Below are 20,645 nucleotides of genomic sequence, written 5' to 3'. Positions count from 1 at the left end.
CGAGGCGGGGCCTCCGCGAGCGGCTGGCGGAAGGAGTTTGCGCGGCGCCGGCTATGGGCTTAAGGGAGTTTCTGTAGGTTCTCTGCGCTACGGCAGCTGCCCCGTGGTCAGAGAGCGCTCCTCGCCTCGGCCGCGCCCGGCTCCTCCCGCCTGCCCCAGGCCGAGCGCTGGCGCCATGTCGGCCTACACCCGAAGCTACAACCCGTTCGACGACGACGCGGAGGACGAGGGCGTCCGGCCGGCGCCGTGGACGGACAACCGCGACCTCGCGGACTGGCCCGGCGCTCCCGCCGACCGGCAGCAGGCCCTGCGGCAGGAGGTGCTGCGCCGGGCCGAGGCCACGGCCGCCAGCACCGGCAGGTCCTTGTCCCTAATGTACGAGTCCGAGAGGATCGGGGTCGCCTCCTCCGAGGTGAGTCCGCGATCGCCGGGACTCCTGGGGGCTCCACCGGTCAGCCAGGACGGGTCTTGTACTTTGGTGACTGGACGGTCGGTAACAATCTGTTAGCTACGTAGAGACGCACGTTTTCACACCCGAAAGGGGCAGTTTGCCCCTGGCGATCTCCTGAGCTTAGTCCACAGAGTTGTTGTTTTTCTACGCCTCGTCAGGGGTCATTTCCACGCTGTCCGGTCCAGGTAAGTAGGGATTCTAGACAGCAGACCCCGGGTTAGGGACGTGGAGGGTCTGTTCCTTTTACACATTTCCTGGACAGAAGTCTGGCCCGTGGCTTCAGCCCTTCCTCCTGGAGTGACCCAGCGAGGACTGTGCCTGCTGGTGTCAAGCGTCCGAGGAGATGGGCCTTGGGTTCTTCCTGGCACTGAGCGCTCCTCCGCCTCGCCAGGAGGGGAGTGAAGGTCTTGTCTGCCTGGACACTGCTGAGTGCGCCGGAGCCCGAGTCTGGTCGAGTCTAGGGCCTTACGTTTCCTTCCCGATCCCAACGAAGATGTTCTAGAGAGACAGGGGCGGTCTGTGACAGTCTGCCGTCCCAGCTCAGCTTCTGCAGTTCTTCTTAACGTCCATAGATGGTTTTAGAGAGTAGGACCTTGGGTAAGAGCTGTTCTTTCTTAGGCACCACATTCTCGCCTCAGCGTACTAATGAAACAGTTGTGTTGGGCATTTCTTTAGAAAGTTTTTTAAAATGTAATAACCTGTGATTGCTATATCAGCTGAAAATAATTCATCTTAAGCATTTGTAGTTCTGGAAGCTAAAGCATCATGTTTTTCCCTGGGTCTCTGTGTAATTCTTTTCTCTGGCAAAGTTCCCTCTGACCTGGTCACTTACAGTCTTGGACAGTTTTGAGGTCCGTCCCATCATTCTCCCATTACCACTTCCTTGGGTTATCTCCCTTCCCCACTTCTCCTTATCACCAGATCCCTCAGTGGCCCACCTGCCTGTCTTTAGCCTCATTGAGGAAGTTTTGCTTGTGTCTACTGGATTCCTACATTCCAGTCTAAACGGAAAATGTTGACTTAGATTTGGGAGGATTGCCTGAGGTCTTAGGGCCCAGGTGGAGGGGTCACTTGATTAAGGGTCCCAGGCCCAAGGAAGCCAACTAAGAACTGTTTAAAAAGACATCTTTGGAGACTTTCCTGGTGTTCCAGTAGTTAAGACTGCACTTCCAATGCAGGGGACGTGGGTTTGATCGCTGGTCAGGGAACTAAGATCCCACATGCCAAGCAGCACAGCCAAAAAAAAAAAAGACATCTTTGGCAACTGAGAACAGGTGAAGTAGGAAATCAGAGTGACAGAAAGTAGAATACTGTGGCAGAGGATACCCTGGAATCTGGCTACTAAGGCTAAGGTGTAGATAGGAGGAGGAGGAGGGACGTTCCCAAGGAAGAGAAGAGTCACACGAAGGCACTGGCTCAAGTGTTGCCCAGGAAGCCTTCCAGGAAAGGGCCTGGAGGAGGAGCTTAGGACCCTGTACAGTCAGAGGGCAGGTCAGGAGTGCCAAAAACACAGAGGATGACGTTGTTTCATAAGGATTGTGGTGACAAACCCCACGCTGCCCCCAAAGTTCCTTCTTTCCAATAATGGGGACCATGAGAGCAAAGGCAGAGTGGCACCTCAGGCCGTGAGGCTTGGCATGGCCAAGCCAGGTGTTGCTGTGAGAGGTACGGTATGATCATGACTGAGCAGGTGACAGGCTCTGTCATCAGTGTGATTACACATGGAATTTTATCCAGGATTGAATCAGTTCTCAATTATTGGAGGCCCTGGGAGGCAAGAATGGTCAGCACCCCCGTCTCCACCCCACCCCATAATCTCCAAATTGTCTTACTGTCTTTGAATCCCTTTCATCGCTCTTTCATTCCCCTGGGGGATGGGGGGGGTGGTGGTGGTGAGCTCTGTCCCAGCAGACCCAAATCACCGCTAAACTAACCTCCTAACTTAGACAGGTGCCCGTCACATACCCAGCTGAGAGGTGCCGAAACAGGACACATGTTTTAGACGGTGAGGACTTGACTTTTTTAGGCCCAGCGTGGCAGCAGTGGGAAAGTTACTTAGTCAGGTCACCTCTAGTGAAGGAGAGCTGCCCTTCTCCTGAGAAACTTGTAGGGTTCACCTCTCTGGAAGGCTCTCACCTCAGGTCCTGACCCCACAGGATAGAGGAGAGGTGGGCCGGCCTGGGGAGCACAGTGCAGAACCATAGAGACTTGTAGGCCACACGGCTCTTCCACTTCTCGGGCTTAATTTGTTTCTTCTTTTCTTTCCCTAAGGTATAATTTTTGTGAAGTGATTATCCAGTCACAGGGTTCAAAATTGAGTTGATACAGAAGGCTGTGAAGGCTCCTCCCACCCGCTGCCTCCCCACCCCCAGCCACTCACCTTCTGTTCCTGCAGTGTCCTTGTGGAGATATTCTGTGTATAAAAACCTGCTTATACTTATGTTTTTGGTTTTTTTTTTTATTTTAACTTAAGCAGAAGTGTTCTGTATATTCCACACTGCACGTTGCTTGACAAGGTGGAGGGCATTCCATAGCAGCACGTGATGCGCTGCTCTTTTGTTTTTTTTGGCCACACCAAGTGGCCTGTGGAATCCTAGTTCCCCGACCAGGGATTGAGCCCAGTCCAGCAGTGGAGGTGCAGAGTCCTAACCACTGGACCTCCAGGGAAGTCCCATGCTCTTTCTGCATCGTGGTCCCTCTAGTGGATGACTTCTGTTTCTGCGGCCAGTCCCCTAATGCTGGGCATTTGCCTGTTTGTGTCCCATGTGGACGCAGTCTTCATGTGCCCTTTCACCACCCTGGCCAGGGAGACCGCCTGCCGCTCTGGCTGCTGAGCACGCGCCAGTGACGTTTTGTGGGGCCCAGGGTCTCAGTTCAGGGAGTCCAGCAACAAACCTTGGACGAGGGCCTGAGTGGCCAGCTTGATTAGCATCAGCGGAAAGGGAGTCGGGCCAGGATGGTCTCAGCAGCCCGGCCAGCACATCCTGCACACGGTCTTGTGCGGGACCCCCTCACCTCATTGAGTCTTTCCAGCACTCGACAATCGCCAAACCCTGCTGGGCCTTCAGTTCAGAGAGGTGGACCACAGGGGGACGGACACCTCTCCAGCCTGGGAACGGAGGCCATTGCAGCCCTCTGTTCTGGGTGTCCCCGTGAGTTGGGGTGGTGCCCTCATCCTCTGGGCAGACCCTTCCCCTCTCCAGGTGAGGGGCTGTACTGACCGGAGCCTCCACTCCAAGGCAGCCCGGGCTGGTTCTGATGCAGCCAGAGTTCTTAGCACAACCCTATCCTGAAGCAAAAGCTGACGGAGGGAGACGGACAGCTGCTCGGTTAAGTAATTCCCAGTAGATTTTATAAAGTATCAGTGATTGAATTCGACTATTGAAAAGTTCTAGGATCAAACTTGCTGGCTCCTTAGCTGTGATGAGGCACCTTGTGAGGCCGGGTCTTTACCATCCAGGCAGGTCATACATCCCACACCAGCGCCGTGGCATCTGGCCGTGTCTGCTGCTCCTTCCTAAAATGTCCACCCGTGGCCGCCATGTGTCTGGGGGACCTTGCTTTGCTGACCAGGAGTTGTGCTGGGGAAGCCCAGGGGCTGTCTGCTCTGCAGCCTTCTGCCTCTGAGAGTGAGAAGTGCTGTTTAGAGGTGTTGTGGGGTCCCCAAGAGCACCCTCAGGTTTAACGATTCCCTAGAAGGACTCAGAATTAGTAGAGCTGTTATACTGACGGTTGTGGTTTGTTACAGCAAAAGGATGCAGATTAAAATCCTCAAGGGAGACAGGCTGGTGGTCAGAGTCCGGGAGAGCAAGCGGAGCTTCCCGTTGTCCCCTCTCTGTGGAGTTGTGTGCGCAGCCTCCACTCCCCCCATGGTGACGTGTGACATCCAGGAGGCACAGCTGCCCGCCTGGCTGACTGGAGTCTCCAGCCCCTCCAGAGGTCACGCTGTGTGGCTCAAGGCCCCCCACCCTGTAAACCACATTGCTGGTGCAGACTGTCAGGCTGGCCTGAGGACTCAGGGAAGCAAAGTCACTCGTCAGGCTAATCCGAGGGCAAGGAGCCAGACAAGGCCTTTCTCGGGAACACACGGTGTGAGGGGCCCCAGGCAGCCTGCACATGCAGCTAGGGGCACCAGCCTTTGCCCTTGGTGGTTCTCTTGCCACTTAAGACCACTCTACACTGCCACTCCTGCCGGGACGGAGCCCCGCATTCGAGCATGTTCCCCGCCAGCTCCTGCGTCCCTGCTGGTGTATATGTGTGTCATGCTCCCTGGGAAGGGGAGCGACATTGATGGGGGTAAATCTCAAGTTTCTAGATTCAGCATATCGACTCCAGATCGACCTCTGCCTGCTGGTTGTTCAAAACCAGAGTTTAATCGCAATCAGGACGAGACACTTAGTGCCGGCACCTTCCCCTCCAGAGCTCGGGCGGGACTCAGGTTGGGGTGGGGGCTGCGCCATCCCCAAGTGCTGGCTGAGGATTTACAGAGAGCCTGCCTCTGCGGGTGACGGGGAGCTACAGAAGGTGCAATTCCATCACGTCTCATCCTCCCCAGGAGCTCGTGCGCCAGCGAGGGGCCTTGGAGCGCACAGAGAAGATGGTGGACAAGATGGAGCAGGATCTGAAGACCAGCCAGAAGCACATCAACAGCATCAAGAGTGTGTTCGGGGGGCTCGTCAATTACTTCAGATCCAAACCCACAGAGACCCCACCTGTGCAGAATGGCACCCTCGCCCCCCAGCCTAGCAGCAGGTGAGCGGTGCCCAGCTGCCCGGAGCAAAGCAGCAGAGGGGGGTTTAGTGCGGGTAGCCGAGCCTTTCAGGACACTTCTCATGCCTTAAAGGGACCAAAGGACCCTGAAAGTTACTCACTGGGAGGGATTTGTCTTAAGACATTTTGAAACAAGAAGCGTTCTCCACTGCTCTTGATTGTGTGGATGTGACCGCTGTTCAGTCTGCAAACTCTGCGTGAATTGGGTCTCCGTAAATTACTGCTCCTGGTAATTTGAAAGAGAGAATGTTCACTCTAATCAGTATAGATGTGACTCACTTCACAGAATTTTTGCTTTAAAAAGTCTTCATGTCCAACTTCCCCATATCTAATTCAAGTTGCCCATTGATTATCATTTTAAAATTAAGAGATTATTTTCCTCAAAATTTTTGGCTAGAGGTATAATAAAATCATACTGCAATTTTGGCTGGCATATAAATGTCATGTGTTCAAACATAAAAGAATTCAGCTTCTGCTAAAACATGATTGTTGCTCGTATGTCAGGTCATTGTATCTGTCTTTTATTATAAAGACAATATCACCATATTACAGAAAATCTACACCTTGCTTACCGTAACACAAAGAATGTAGGTTGCTCCTCTTATTCAGTGTTTTCATAATTGCAGTTAGAATATTCATTTGGCTTTGTATCTTGGTCAGAAGAGGCATTTGATTTTCTCACGTGGGCACTGTTAGAAAAGACTGCACTGTCACAGGTGGTTTTCCTTTCTAAAAGTTTTCTTTTTCTCGTAACTTTTATCCAAAGTTTGAAAGAAGCCGTAAGTACAAGTAAAGACCAGGAGGCACAGTACCAGGCCAGCCACCCAAACCTCAGGAAGCTCAATGACTCAGGTCAGTGCTCCTGCCCACACTCGGGTTCTGCAGGGACACCTTGCACTGGGTAGGGGCGTCAGGGGCCCCGGTGCCTCTCTCAGGGAGCTGGGGGTGTGCGTTATGGCGGGTTCAGCCCTGCTCCCCCGTGGAGGGAGGGATAAGGAAGTGGGAGCCTGGCCTGTATAGCTCTGAGATCTTCAGGCGGGGAAACACCTATGCTGAGTAGGATATGACCCCCCGGACATCCACGGCCTAATCCCCAGGCCCCAGGAATATGTCAGGTCACGTGGCAAAAGGGGAATCGTGGTCGCAGAGGGAAGTACAGTTGCTGATCGGCTGACTTGAGGTGAGGAGATTATCCTGGGTTTTCCGGTTGGACCCAGTGAAATCACAAAGGTCCTTTGCAAGTGGGAAGGAGGCAGAGGCGAGAGTGATGGAGTGAGAGGTTTGAAGGTGCCGGGCAGCTGGCTCTCAGGTGGAGGAGGGGCTGCTGCTAAGGATTGACCTCCAGGGGCTGGAAGGGGCCGGGAATCGGATTCTCCCTAAGTGCCTCGAGGGGAACCAACCCCACTGACACCTGGGTCTGAGGCCAGGGAGACCCAGCTTGGACGTCTGACCTCCAGAACTGAAGGATGGTTTGTGGTATTTTGTTGCAGCGCAAGAAGGAGGCTAACGTAGCCCCCGAGGCCCAGCGGGCGCAGAAGCAGCCGTGTGGACAAAGAGTGTGAGATAGGAGGTGTTTTGTGTCAGATCGTCCCGTTAATATCAAATGATGGGCCCAGAAACATCCCTCATCTGGAAAGGAATCAAGGCCTCCTGGGGGCTCTGTCGACCCCTAGAGAGCCAGGCACATTGGAAGTAGCCAGATGGTTCCTGTGCCGCCTGTGGGCACAGCCGAGGGGAGGCCTGGCGGAGGAGGGCCCGGAGGTTGATCTGGGAAGGCGAAAGCCGCGGAGGAAGTGGGAGAAGACTGTGCACTGAGGGGCTTCCGTAGGCCATGCTGAAGGAGAGACCCCAAGTCTAGAAAGAGATGGCCCCCAGAAGACATAACCTGGGTGACAGGGCTTTTCTGTGTGCCTTTGGAAACTGAGGTTCAGAGAAGATTTCTGGGGGCAAATGTGCATCATTTAACGTTTCTTTTTCCGGAGCCTGTGTGGGTTTGCATGGTGGCTGCTCCAACTGCCATACCATTACGTGCATGAATCTCTTTCCTGAGCTCGTGGGTCCGTGTCTGACCAGGTGACCCATAGGCTGGGCTTCTTTGATCTCCGAGGGGCTGCCCTCAGGAAGCGTCTCCCTCCCGCCCCTTCCCCGTCCCCCGCCTGCCTCTCTCGGTGGCCTCAGAACTGACCGCCTTAGTCCCTCCACCCGTTTTCCAGATAAAGATGAGTTTTGTGAAGCGGCATTTCAAGTGTGTCAGTTAACCGTCCTCCCGGTGTTTCTTTGTCAACTCAGACTCCATCCCTGGAGGGGCCGATTCTGCCTTGATCTCCGAGGCTTACCCAAGGAACCCGCACCTGCGCACCTGTCACCAGAGGATCGACAGCAACCTCGGTAAGACCAGAGCACCGCCACCAGCACCACGGCTTGCGTGCGCCAGGGCCCCCCGGTGTCCACCCCTGCACACACACACACACACACGCGCACGCGCGCGTGTGCAACATCCCAGCCCCTCACCCTCTCTGGGGTCTGCCCGCTTGTCTCCGTCCCCACCTCTTGTCTGGGAGGTGACAGCGACAGGGTCAGGGTCTGGGGACTGCCCCGTGCAGCCTGGGCTCTGCCCACCTCCCTCACCACCCGGCTGTGCCACCCCGCTTCCTCCGTGTGCCCTGGGCTCAGGGAGGGTCAGGTGAACAAAACTGGAAGGCTCGCGGGAGGCAGCCCAGCAGGTCAGGCATACGTGGGGCCAGCAGCACCTTGGCCACGTGGCCAGGCCCCCTGCTTCCTGGGCCTCGGGCTCCAAGGCGCCCTGTCGTAACCATATACCTGCTGGCTTCTCTGGTGTCTCCCTAACCAGTCTCCAGAAACACAGGAGAAGTTCAGTTTTGTCCCTACTTTACACCCAGGGCCCAGAAGGCGAGAATGGAGAGAGGAGGGGGTTATTTGCAGTCGGGTGGAGGAGCTGGCCCCTCAGCAGCCCCCTCTGACCTTTGCTCCCTGTGTGGAAACCTCTCCCATGGCCACCCAGGTCACTTGTCAACCCTCCTCCCCCTTAGGGGATGGCAAAGAGGGTGAGACAGAAAGGAATGCTTCCCCTGCTCCCTCCTCCCAGGGGACATGGGCCCCCAGCTCTCCCAGGGCAGTGCACACTCCAGCAGCCCGGGCCACTGGTACAGACAGCACGTGAGCCAGACCCACGTCCTTTGTTTAACCTTCATTTAAGCTTTGTTTCTCAGCACACAGACTCGTAGAAAACTGTGAAGTTAGGCAAGTGCCCTAAGGAAACCAACACCCAGATTCCACCGTCCAGCAGTGACGACTGCTTTGGTGTCATTCCTTCTGTTTCTCCACCCTGAACCCCAACTGCTCTCTGCCCTCGGAGCCCAGGGGCACCCCGGAGGTCACCGCTTCCTTGTCCTCTGGACTCGGCCCTGGAGCCGAAGGCGTCAGGCAGAGGGTGCATCTGCCAGGCCTGACTCCAGAGAAACACAGGGGCTGGCGGGCCCCCCGTCCTCCCCACCAAAGGTGTCCCCACCAAGAAAGGCTGGCACTGGTGCCTGCTGCGGGGAAGACCTATGCAGGGGGCGAGATTCAGGAATGCAGGGAGTGCAGCAGGAAGAAGACCTAGGACAGCCCATCCCAGAGGCTGAGAGTGTGCAGTGGGACGGGCAGGGTGAGCGGGACACAGAGCAGCGCGGGGGACCCCAGCACGGCCGTCCATGGGCCCTGCTGATGGGGCCACACCACCGCCCCGGGCAGGTCCCTCTCCCTCCTGGACGCCTGGCCCTGCTGGCGGTCCCTTGCCAGGCGGCCCTCCCTGATCCAGCTTCTCACCCCAATGCAGCTCCTTGCGGGTCCCAAGCCGTCCCCGCTGCCAGCAGCTCCCTGAGACCTGGGTGGCCTTACAGCTGTCAGTGTCCATGGGACACGGGCACAGGCTTTCTTTTCTTTTTTTTTCTCTTTTTTTTTGTTGTTTCTGTTGCGTTGGGTCTTTGTTGCTGCACGCCGGCTTTCCCTAGTTGCAGCAAGCGGGGGCTATTCTTTGTTGTGGTGCACAGGCTTCTCATTGTGGTGGCTTCTCTTGTTGCGGAGCACGGGCTCTAGGCATGCAGGCTTCAGTAGTTGTGGCACGCGGGCTCAGTAGTTGTGGCACATGGGCTTAGTTGCTCTGTGGCATGTGGGATCTTCCTGGACCAGGAATTGAACCCGTGTCCCCTGCGTTGGCAGGTGGATTCTTAACCACTGCGCCACTAGGGAAGTCCCAGGAAGACCATTTCTAAAAAATCTGATTCTGCTTAGATTTGTGGTGCCATTGCCAACTATTTGTGTATTTTGACCTTTTTCACTTAATGTTTTATCTTTAACATAGTGAAAAGGCTTACAAAGCACCACCTCTTCTGTTTTCCCCAGCTCTTTCCTAGTAAAAGGGCAGAAAGCAGCTCTGGGTGTGACCCCATCCCCACACCCTGTGCACATGCACATACACATTCAGGGCACACACGTGCACACACACACACCCAGGAAAGGGGCTTTATATTCATCTGGACAGAGTCAGTCATGTCACGACTCCCCTCTGTGGTCTGCACAGCCCCATCAGGGGACCCCGGGCCCCTCGGCTGGTCTCCTCCCCACTCATGGTCAGTTCTTTCTTTGTCACTGTGCTAAGGAAGCGCTTCACATACTCGAGGCCGACCATGTCCTTATAGACCTTATTCCTCTTAAAAATGAATTGAGATTGATTTTTACAACTTTTTGTAAAAGAAGGGAAATACTTATTACAAACACTGGAAAAGCCTGAGGTGTATCTCAGATGTGTTTCCAAATGGGGATCTTCCTCTTTGCCACCTGGACCTGTGCTTTACCCAGCTTTAGAGAGCTGGGGATGTAAGGTTCAAAGGCAGCTGAAAGGTGTGTGGCTCTATATGAATTTCTAAAATAAACACCGTGTACTAACAGTGGATGTCCCGGTGGGCAGCAGGGAGGAGTGGCTTTCCTGTTAAGCGCTACTGCTTTCTCTTCACTTGCACATGTTTTGGAACATGTAACCAACGCCCTGGCATCTGGCCTGTCTTCTAGGGAGGAGGGGTCAGTGACCACAGTGCTGCCAAGCCCATGGGGGGAGCATCTGGGGATGCAGGTCCCGATGCTGTGACTTGGCTCAGGCCCATGTGTGCTCTCCTGTCCCGCAGATGAGCTGTCCGTGGGCCTGGGCCGGCTGAAGGACATCGCCCTGGGGATGCAGACGGAGATTGAGGAGCAGGACGACATTCTTGACCGCCTCACAACCAAAGTGGACAAGTTAGACATCAACATCAAGAGCACAGAGAGGAAAGTTCGGCAGCTTTGAAGACGGAGGCAGATTTCCACTCCATCGTGATGAAAAGATTTGAAAGGTCTTCTTTTAAACTCCCAAGAAATTTCAGTTATTACTTTAGAATGTGATTTCACATGTGTTTGCAAATGTTGTAACAGAGTGGGTCTCAAAAGAGGTTTTGTTGTAGAGAAAGCGTGTGCCCCACTTCTCTGAGGGCCCTGACTGGAGGTTTGCGGGCAGAGTGGTGGTCATGCCGGCCTCTGCTTCCGTCTGCTGTGCTTCTCGTCCCCAGGCCTCCGCGAGGCAGAGCACTGAGGGCCATGTGACCCGCGTTTTTAGGCATCCTTCTCCCCACGACCCCCACGAGCACATTGTGATGCTCTGAGCCCCTTGGCAGGCGTTTGGTTTTAGTAGGAGGGGGTTCAGACCAGCCCTGCTCACTGTGACGCCTGGAAGCACATAGGGAGCTGGGTGAGCCCCGCTGCCCCTGCATGGGGTTAGGAACATGTTCTGCCCTGGCTGGAGACTCCCTGGCCAGCTGGCTGAGGCCTGCAGAGCGTGAGAGAGGAGCATCACACAAACGTGCTCCACCAAGCTCTCTGCCCTCAGGTCACCTGGACCAGGCCCCCATCCAAACATGTTTACTCGGTGCCTGGGGTCCCCTGGCCCATCCAGGATTCCCACCCACTCTTCTGTGCTGCTGGCAACATGCCTTGACCCATCACTTGATTCTCTGGCCCCAGTTTTAGGACTGGAACTCCACTAATGACGCTGACTGTGCACAGAAGGATATGGCTTTTAAAAAAAGCCCAGACGTTATCATTCTACTTGGCCTAGCTTGTTCTCTCTTCATTTTACAAAAAAAGAGAATCATTTAAAAGTACTAATTAAAATTGATTTCTGTACTTAAAAGAATTTCTTTACATTGGTACCTCCAACAAAATAATTGAAGCCACGAGGTCCTGGTCTTTTTAAAAGCAAATAAATTAAAATATTTTGAAGATGGTGAAAGGGACTGATTTTAATAAGACAGATTAGGTTGGAAACCTTAAAATCACAGTGCCTTTCACCTTGAAACCTGGCCCCGGCATGGTGACCTTCACAACTTTGGTTCAGTAGAATATAAACAAAGTCCCTTAAAGCAAAGGAACGTCTTTAAGGGGCAGCAGCAATGCAGCAGCGTTTATGTAGCAATTCAAATATAAAAGTTCCATCCCATAATGCCTGACTTTCCTAAAAACATGACGGCCTACGTGGGCAGACACAACTTTCTGTCATGTTCCAGCCGCCCTGCGAGTCTGACCCACATCACTGGGAATGTCACAGGGTGTGCGGATGCTGTGGAAGATAATCAGACCCACATCTGCTTATCACGAGCCTATCATGGTTGTTCTCCTGGTAACTGGAAAAAGGAAAAATTTTACATGTCCACCAGGCCCACACTGAATGAGTTCACAGGGCCTCCAGCAAAAAGGCTGCTCCGAAGTGTGACACCAGGATGCAGGGCAGCCTGGGGGTGCCTGTCCACCCGGCATCGTTCCCGGGTTTTCCTCCATGACGCCGCCTTCCTCAACGGGTGTCAGGATAACTGTTCCTGCTCCTCACCCTCGGGCATAGACACGTGGAGATTAGTCAGCACACCTAGATCTGAGCTTCTCTGTTCGAATAAACACAGACAAAGGCCACTGCCACACACTGTCTGCAGCCCTCCTCTCACATAATGGGGTTAGTGATTTAACCAATTTGAAGCAAAGTAGCACCTTATTTTGTGTCTTTTGTTGGATTGATGAAGCCGATCACCACCACCCCCTTTTTTACCCCAAGCTGTGGAGGGAGAGTTGCCCTCACTCTTCTAGAAACGTTTCCCTCGCACATGTCTCCCCGTATATTTGGTTCTGTTCTTGTTCACATCCCTCATTCTAAGGCCTGGGCCAAGGGCCTGTCTCATCCTCGTGCTGGGCAGCATCTCTGCCAGGTCCCCACCTGCTCCCGCACCCACTGAGGGCCAGTGGCTGCTGCTTCACACAGCAGAGCTGCTCACGCTCTCAGAGAACAAAGGAGGACCAGAGGAGCCTCCAGGACCTGCGTGTGGTGATGGTGAGCAGAGGAAAACTCTGCCCTCTGGACACACGTGTCAGGGAGACACAGGGGTGCCCGGCTGGGGTTGTCCTTCTTGCTGCATGGGGTCCGGAAGACAGATCTGGAATTCCACGGTCGACCTGGAAACAAATTGTGCCTTCCAAAGAGTGGCTTTTCTAACTCAAGGTTGGTTACACGTTAAGTGTGCTCCTAACTTAACAATAAGCGTGTTCTCCTTCGGAGGAACTTTCTAACGTAGTGATTTGTAGTTAACAGTGGCAGGTTGCCTCGTGGACGTCTTTTTTGCGTTATATAGGAAAGGAGACCTGAATTTACCTCAGGTGGCAAGAATGGAAGTACATAAGTGCATTTTAATTTCTCTTTCTTTAACTTCTTTTTGTGAATATGTGATTTTAAGTGTACACCACACCAATTTAGTAAAAATCTTATACTTTGCCTACATAGGCCTTTTCTGCAGAATTTTTAAAGTTACCAATGTCGTTAAGCATCTTCAGCTCTGATGGGTGAAATGTGTACAAAACGATGAGCGAGTCGTTACAAGTGCACACGGGAGGGGCTTCTGCTCAGAGTGTGTGTCAGAGCAGCTCTTGTACTTCATGCCTTCAACTCCACAAATGACCATATTCCTTAAAATAAAATGTGAAGTTGTTTTTTAATCGAGCTTTGCCTCCTGTGAGGTCCTTTTCAAAGAGCTGGTTGGGGGAGGACCCTCCTTATTGAGTCCTCAGGTGTTTGGTCCTGGCTGCCACGTCTCGTGCTTCTTGAAAGCCTGTCAACCCATCTGTCCTGCCTCCCGGCGCCTCTGCAACGCTGTCTAGCTCAGGGCTTGGCACACCCTCAAGGGCCAGAGATTGGATGTTTTAGGCTCACAGGCCAAACAGTATCTTCACATCGTCTTCCCTGTGTCCATCCCTAATGACCTCACTTTAAGTTAATTACCTCTGTAAAGACCCTGTCTCCAAATGTCACATTCTGAGGTTCTGGGGGTTTAGGGCTTCAACATATTAATGTGGAGGGGGGTGGCAGGGACCTGACATCTGACAGCCTTTATCTTCTTGGTGGAAACAGAGAGAGAGGACGGTAGAGGTGGATCATCAGGGAAGGGCTGTCAAAGGCCCAGCTGAGATGGGGACTCAGAAGGACCCTAGTAATTAACACCTTTTATAGACTTTTATTTATTTATTTATTTATTTATTTATTTATTTATTTTTGGCTGTGTTGGGTCTTCGTTGCTGCGCACGAGCTTTCTTTAGTTGCGGTGAGCGGGGGCTACTCTTCGTTGTGGTACGCGGGCTTCTCATTGTCGTGGCTTCTCTTGTTGCGGAGCACAGGCTCTAGGCGTGCAGCCTTCAGTAGTTGTGGCACGTGGGCTCAGTAGTTGTGGCTTGCGGGCTCTAGAGCTCAGGCTCAGTAGTTGTGGTGCACGGGCTTAGTTGCTCCGCGGCATGTGAGATCTTCCCGGACCAGGGCTCTAACCTGTGTCCCCTGCATCGGCAGGCAGATTCTTAGCCACTGCGCCACCAGGAAAGTCCCCCCTATAGACTTTTATAAATAGTGGGGTTTCCAGCCCTGGAGTCACCAGGTGCTTTCGTGGCTGGAGTTCCAGAGCAGGCCTCCTGCCTGGGGCTGCCAGCAGAGCCGAAGAAGGCGAGTGAGAAGCCAGAGCTCTGGCCTGAGGCCTCGGGAGAGGGTCTGGCTCCTTGACTGGATCACCAGGCTGAAGTGTGGGCGCTGGCCCTGGCGCTCAGAGCAGAGGATGACTGACGTGGATCTTTGCACTTTAGTGCCTCAAATTCTCCCAGAAGAATTCTCCCGAAGTCTAGGCAGGACCCGACTTGAAAGTAGGCCAAGAGCCAGGAGTGAAGCAAGTCGCATGAACATGCACAACACTGCTTCCCCCACAGAGGCGGCTTTTAGGGCTTTGGACCCACAGAGGCCAGAGACAAACCTCAAACCAGGGGCACCTCCAGGCCATTTAGAAATTAAGTCAAAATCAAGTTCTGCTAGGGTTTGATTGACTTTTTTTTTTAACGTTTTACTTTGAAGTTTCAGTTCTTGGAGACAGGCTGGTGCTAATCATGCCACCCCACCACTTAAAAACCTGCTCTGGCTCCCACCATGGTTACAACAACAGTGCTTTTAGGGGAGCTAGCACATGATACCACTTCCACAGCCCCAAGTGGGGGTTCCAGGCCCACAGGCCAGAGCGGGCCAGTTTCTTACAGAGACTCGCCAAAGTAACAATGACTTTATTTTATTTTATTTTTTATTATTTATTTATTTTTGGCTGCACCCCGCGGCTTGCGGGATCTTAGTTCCCCGACCAGGGATTGAACCCGGGCCCCAGCAGTGAAAACACCAAGTCCTAACCACTGGGCCACCAGGGAATTCCCAAAAATGACTTTTAAAATGAGCTAGAAGGCCATAATTACTCATTTACAACAAGAAATATAATTGTCAAACAACTTAAGCTGGAGTGTAAGCTGCAAAGTCGATGGGACTCCAGAGCTTGTGCCCAGCACAGGGCAAGCACTCAGCAGGTTTCTGTAAATGAATGGCTTTAAAAAAAAACGAAGGCCAGAAGGGCCTTCACACAGACAAGTGAAATTCTTGTCCAGTGGGTACATGAAAGTGTGCTCAACATCACTAGTCATCAGGGAAATGCAAGTCAAAACCACAATGAGCTATCACCTCACACCTGTCAGAAAGGCTGTCATCAAAAAGATAACAAATAAAAAGTGCTGGTGAGGGGCTTCCCTGGTGGTGCAGTGGTTAAGAATCCACCTGCCGGGGCTTCCCTGGTGGCGCAGTGGTTGAGAATCTGCCTGCCAATGCAGGGGACATGGGTTCGAGCCCTGGTCTGGGAAGATCCCACATGCTGCGGAGCAACTAGACCCGTGAGCCACAACTACTGAGCCTGCACGTCTGGAGCCTGTGCTCTGCAACAAGAGAGGCTGCGACAGTGAGAGGCCCGCGCACCGTGGTGAAGAGTGGCCCCCACTCGCCGCAAGTAGAGAAAGCCCTTGCACAGAAACGAAGACCCAACACAGCCAAAAATAATAAATAAATAAATAAAATTTTAAAAAAGAATCCACCTGCCAATGCAGGGGACACGGGTTCGATCCCTGGTCCGGGAAGATCCCACATGCCACGGAGCAACTAAGCCCACATACCACAACTACTGAAGACCGCATGCCTAGGGCCCATGCTCCACAGCAAGAGAAGCCACTGCATTGGGAAGCCCACGCACCGCAACGAAGAGTAGCCCCTGCTCGACGCAGCTAGAGAAAGCCTGCACACAGCAAGGAAGACCCAGTGCAGCCGAAAATAAATAAAATAAATAAATAAACACCACAGTGAGATATCACCTCATAACCGTCAGAAAGGCTGTCATCAAAAAGACAACAAATAAAAAGTGTTGGTGAGGATGTGGAGAAAAGGGGAGACCCCTGTGCGCGGTTGGTGGGAATGTAAACTGGTGCAGCCACTGTGGAAAACAGTGTGGAGGTTCCTCAAAAAGAACTATCATATGATCCAGCAATTCCACTTCTGGGTATTTATCCAAAAGAAACGAAATCACTATCTCGAAAAGGTATCTGAACCCCAATGTTCACTGCAGCACTATTTACAATAGCCAAGATGTGGAAGCAACCTAAGTATCCATCGACAGATGAATGGAAAAAGAAGATGTGAGATACACATGCACCCGAATATTATTCACCCATAAAAAAGAAGGAAACCCTGCCATTTACAATAAAGTGGATGGAACTTGAAGGCATTATGCTAAGTAAAATAAGACAGAAAGACAAATACTGTATGATCTCATTTATATGTGGAATCTAAACAAAACAAAAACAGGGACTTCCCTGGCGGTCCAGTGTTTAGAACTCGGTGCTTCCACTGCACGGGGGAAGGTCAATCCCTCATCGGGGAACTAAGATCCTGCAAGTCACGTGGCGGAGCCAAAACAAATAAATAAATAACAAAATAAAAACAGAGAGCAGAGTGGTGGCTGCCAGAGGTGGGGAATGGGGGTGGGTGAAATGGGTGAAGGTGGTCATAAGGCACAAACTTCCAGTTATAAATAAGTTCTGGGGATGTAATGGGCAGCATGGCAACTGTACTTAACAACACTGGATTGTGTATTTGTATGTTGCATACTTGAAATTTGCTGAGAGTATAAATCTTAAAAGTTCTCATCACAAGAAAAAAAAATGGGGGGAGAGGGATAATTGGGAGTAGGGGATAAAAAAATTAGAAAGAAAATTGAAACTTATATGAGGTGATATCTGTTAACCAAATTTATCATGATGAAGGGAGCTCAGCTCGGTGCTCTGTGATGACCTAGATGGGTGGGATGGGGCGGGTGGAGGGAGGTCCAGGAGGGAGGGGATATAGGTATACATATAGCTGATTGACTTCATTGTGCAACAGAAACTAACACAACATTGTAAAGCAATTACATGCCAATAAAAATAAATTTAAAAAATTTATCACAGTGATCATTTCACTATATATACATATATTGAAACATGTTGTACACCTGAAACTATTACAAGGTTATGTATCAATTATGCCTCAATTAAACTGGGGAGGGGGAGTGAAATTCTCACTACCACTGCAAAGCCCATTCCCTCCCGGCAGGAAGGCTATTGGAGAAGCCAGGTTAAAATCAGAAGATCTCTTGGTGCTTAGTTCCCTGTAGACTAAGGGCCACCAGGCAGGGCTGTGTGGTTTTCACCTTTGCACCCCCCAGCTCCCAGAAGATGCTCAGCACACATGGGCCAAGTGTATTCACCCCCTAAAAGTCCATTATCTCAGGATCTTAGAAAGGGCTTCTTTCCTGAATTCCAGTAAGGGGCAGTTTTAGTCTGGTTTGCTTGAATAGCTACCCAGAAGTCATTTTTCTTCTTCCTGATGCCAAAGCCCCAGTCTTGTTCAGTGCAAGTCAGGCAAGGGTGGCCCACTCTTGCCCGGTCGCTTTAAGAATGAGAATGTGACCCAATGGGTCATGGGTCAGGGATGGGAAGGGGAATCTCTCTGGAGGTTTCCAGAGGACATGCTCTTTGCTCTTATAAAGGGATAGAAAGGAACAACAGTCCTTCCTCCACTGGGCCTCGTCATGACTGGATTGGGTGAGGCCTGGGGTAATTGAAGCCACCTAGTCACCAGCCAGAGGATGAAGCCAAAATCTGAAGGTATTTAGACCAAGGAAGTCAGAGAAGGACTTCCCTGGTAGCACAGTGGTTAAGAATCCACCTGCCAATGCAGAGGACACGGGTTCGAGCCCTGGTCTGGGAAGATCCCACATGCTGCAGAGCAACTAAGCCCGTGAGCCACAACTACTGAAGCCTGCTGCACCTAGAGCCCATGCTCCACAAGAAGCCACCGCAATGAGAAGCCCATGCACTGCAACGAAGAGCAGCCCCCGCTCGCTGCAACCAGAGAAAGCCCGTGTGCAGCAATGAAGACCCAATGCAGTCAAAAATAGATAAATAAAATAAATAAATTTATTTTTAAAAAAAGAAGAAAGAAAATCAGAGAAGCACACCCAGGGTCTGGACATCCTGGTTCTTGAGCTGCCTGACTACAGCCCTTGTGTTATGGGGAATGACAGATACCCTTACTGCTTCGACTATTTTGAATTAGGGTTTCTAATCATCACAGCAGAAAGCTGGCCTAGGAAAGATGGTTATATCATGAGTCCATGGTGAGTAAATTCTCCTAAGGTCACTGAGTCATTCTAGAGCTGCAGGAATGGAGCCATCTGATTGCCTAATCGCAGGAGGGTTGAACCCCAAGCTGAGTCATCACTGCTTTTTAATAGGATTTGCACTGGGAATTAAGAGGATCCTAGGTGATCTGGGGTGTTAAACAAAAACGAAGTCTTCATTTTCAGAAGCCAAGATGTTCAGAGGAACTGCTATTATGATGGGTAGGAAACTAAAATGTGTAAAGAGGGACCTGAGTAGGAAAAAAAAGTGTTCATGCTTTCAGGCTCGCTTTTGAGGGTTTCATTTTGTGTGAGGAAAGGGATTGAAGTTTTCTGTCCACCGCCTACATCATTAAAAGGATGTTCCCTGGGAATTCCCTGGCAGTCCAGTGGTTAGGACTCTGCACTCTCACTGCCAAGGGCCCAGGTTCAATCCCTGGTTACGGAACTAAAATCCCACATACAAGCCTCAAGGTGTGGCCAAAAAAATAATAATAATAATAAAAACTTCAAATAAAATTAAAAAATAAAAGGATGTTCCCGTATAGAGATGAGAGCACAAGGAAAAGCTATTTTAAGAAACTTCGTCCCTCAAATATAGGTGGTAATCCCAGGATGTGATGCAAGACTCTCGCAGCAGGTAAGCCAGAGTCCTAGTTTTTTTCAGGCAAAAATCTCTAGTTCTGGCACTCACTATTACAGAATGGCCATCCTGCCTCCCGTAATGGGACCTAAGTATGGCATAAATGCTATATTGTGGATTGAAAGTTATCTTAGAATGAGAATCAAACTACTACTATTACTTAAAAGGCAGGGTTTCAGCTGCAGGACAAGTCAATCACCATTGTCCTACTCATTGTGGAAGGGAAAAGATATTTCTCTCAGATGGAAAGTCAAAACTGAGCAGGAAATCTCCAGGAAGTACAAATCAGGATGCACATTAGAATTAGCTAGGGGCTTCAGAAAATACTGACATATGAAAAGATTCTCAACCTCACTCCTAATAAGAGAAATGCAAAATTAAACTACTCTGAACATTTTTTCCACCTATCAGGTTCCAAGAATCTGAAAGTTGGACATATAATTACACCAATATCCGGTTCTCCTCTACTTCTGAGAATATGGAGAGAATGCAATTCCTGTTCTCTCTTCATTTAGGCGTGTCATGTGACTCATCCTCGTCTGTAAAATGCAAGCAGAATTAACCTACTTCCTCTGGGATGAAACATCAGCTAAAGAGACTCTCCAGTTCTGCTCCTCAATTGAACAATAGTGAGAAGTTCAAGTGTTGTGCTTGGTGTAGCCTCGGGACCGTGGTGCTTCCACCAGCCTAGATTGCTGAGTCGATGCTCAGAGGAACATGCCCTGTCTGTGACTAAGTCAGAAATAAACCTTTCTTGTGTTAAGCCATTGAAGCCACTGTTGCATACACCCAGCCTGGTCTGACACACACTGTTGATGAAGCTGTGGGGAAACAGGTGTTCTCTTCTGTTACTACTGAAGGACAAAATAGTGCAAGCATTACAGAGGGCAATTTGACCATATCTGTGGATGTGCATATATCCTTTAATCTGCAGTCCCATTTCTGGGAATTCATTCACAGAAAGACCTGCTCTTATAGACTGAATGTTTGTGTCCCCCCAAAATGCATAAGTTGAAACCTAATCCCCAATATGATGATGGTATTTGGAAGTGGGGTCTTTGGGAGGTGATTAGGTCATGAGGGTGGAGCCCTCATGAATGGAATTAGTGCCCTTACCAAAGAGACCCCAGAGAGCTCCCTTGCCCCTTCTACCATGTGAGGACACAGGAACCAGGAAGTGGGCCCTTACCGGACACTGAATCTGCCAGCACCTTGATCCTTGACTTCCCAGCTTCCAAAACTGTTGAGAATTGAATTTCTGTTTATAAGCCACCCAGTCTACGGTAGTTTAACAGCCCAAACAGATTAAGACACCTGTATACATGTGAAATTACAGGTGTACAAATACAGTTATACATTGTGACATTGTTTATAACAACAAAAGTTTGGAAATAATTTGAATATCTGTCTATGGAGGCTGGTTACATAAACTACGGTATATCTTCACAATGGAATAGCATGCAAATGTAAAAACAAACAAAGTTCTCTACATACTGGTATGGAAATATTTCCAGGATATCTTATTAGATTTTTTTAAAAGCCAGATCCAGAAGAGTGGATAAAATGTTTCCTTTAGTGTAAGAATGGGGGAAAATAAAAATATTCTTCTTTTTACTTGCATAAAGAAACACTTGTATAATACACAAGAGGCAAATAAAAA

The 20,645-nt window shown here is 50.9% G+C and overlaps 1 protein-coding gene and 1 long non-coding RNA gene across 2 annotated transcripts; one reads left to right on the top strand and one right to left on the bottom strand.

Annotated features, from left to right (window-relative positions):
- The first annotated feature begins 18 nt into the window (after positions 1-18).
- On the top strand, positions 19-13,289 carry SNAP29 (synaptosome associated protein 29). The gene is made up of 5 exons (XM_007196361.3): positions 19-412; positions 5,007-5,203; positions 5,988-6,073; positions 7,511-7,609; positions 10,405-13,289. Exons 1-5 carry the CDS (start codon positions 176-178, stop codon positions 10,560-10,562), a joined length of 777 nt encoding a protein of 258 aa, XP_007196423.3. The 5' UTR covers positions 19-175; the 3' UTR covers positions 10,563-13,289.
- On the bottom strand, positions 2,940-5,903 carry LOC130704662 (uncharacterized). The gene is made up of 3 exons (XR_009005108.1): positions 5,794-5,903; positions 5,323-5,447; positions 2,940-4,074 (listed from the first exon to the last, which is right to left on the bottom strand). It is a non-coding gene; the product is annotated as an uncharacterized LOC130704662 (long non-coding RNA).
- Positions 13,290-20,645: the final 7,356 nt, after the last annotated feature.

Source organism: Balaenoptera acutorostrata, chromosome 13, assembly GCF_949987535.1.
Source record: "Balaenoptera acutorostrata chromosome 13, mBalAcu1.1, whole genome shotgun sequence".
Lineage (NCBI taxonomy): Eukaryota > Metazoa > Chordata > Mammalia > Artiodactyla > Balaenopteridae > Balaenoptera > Balaenoptera acutorostrata.
Note: the sequence above shows the minus strand (reverse complement) of the source record. Positions and strands in the feature narration are given on the sequence as shown.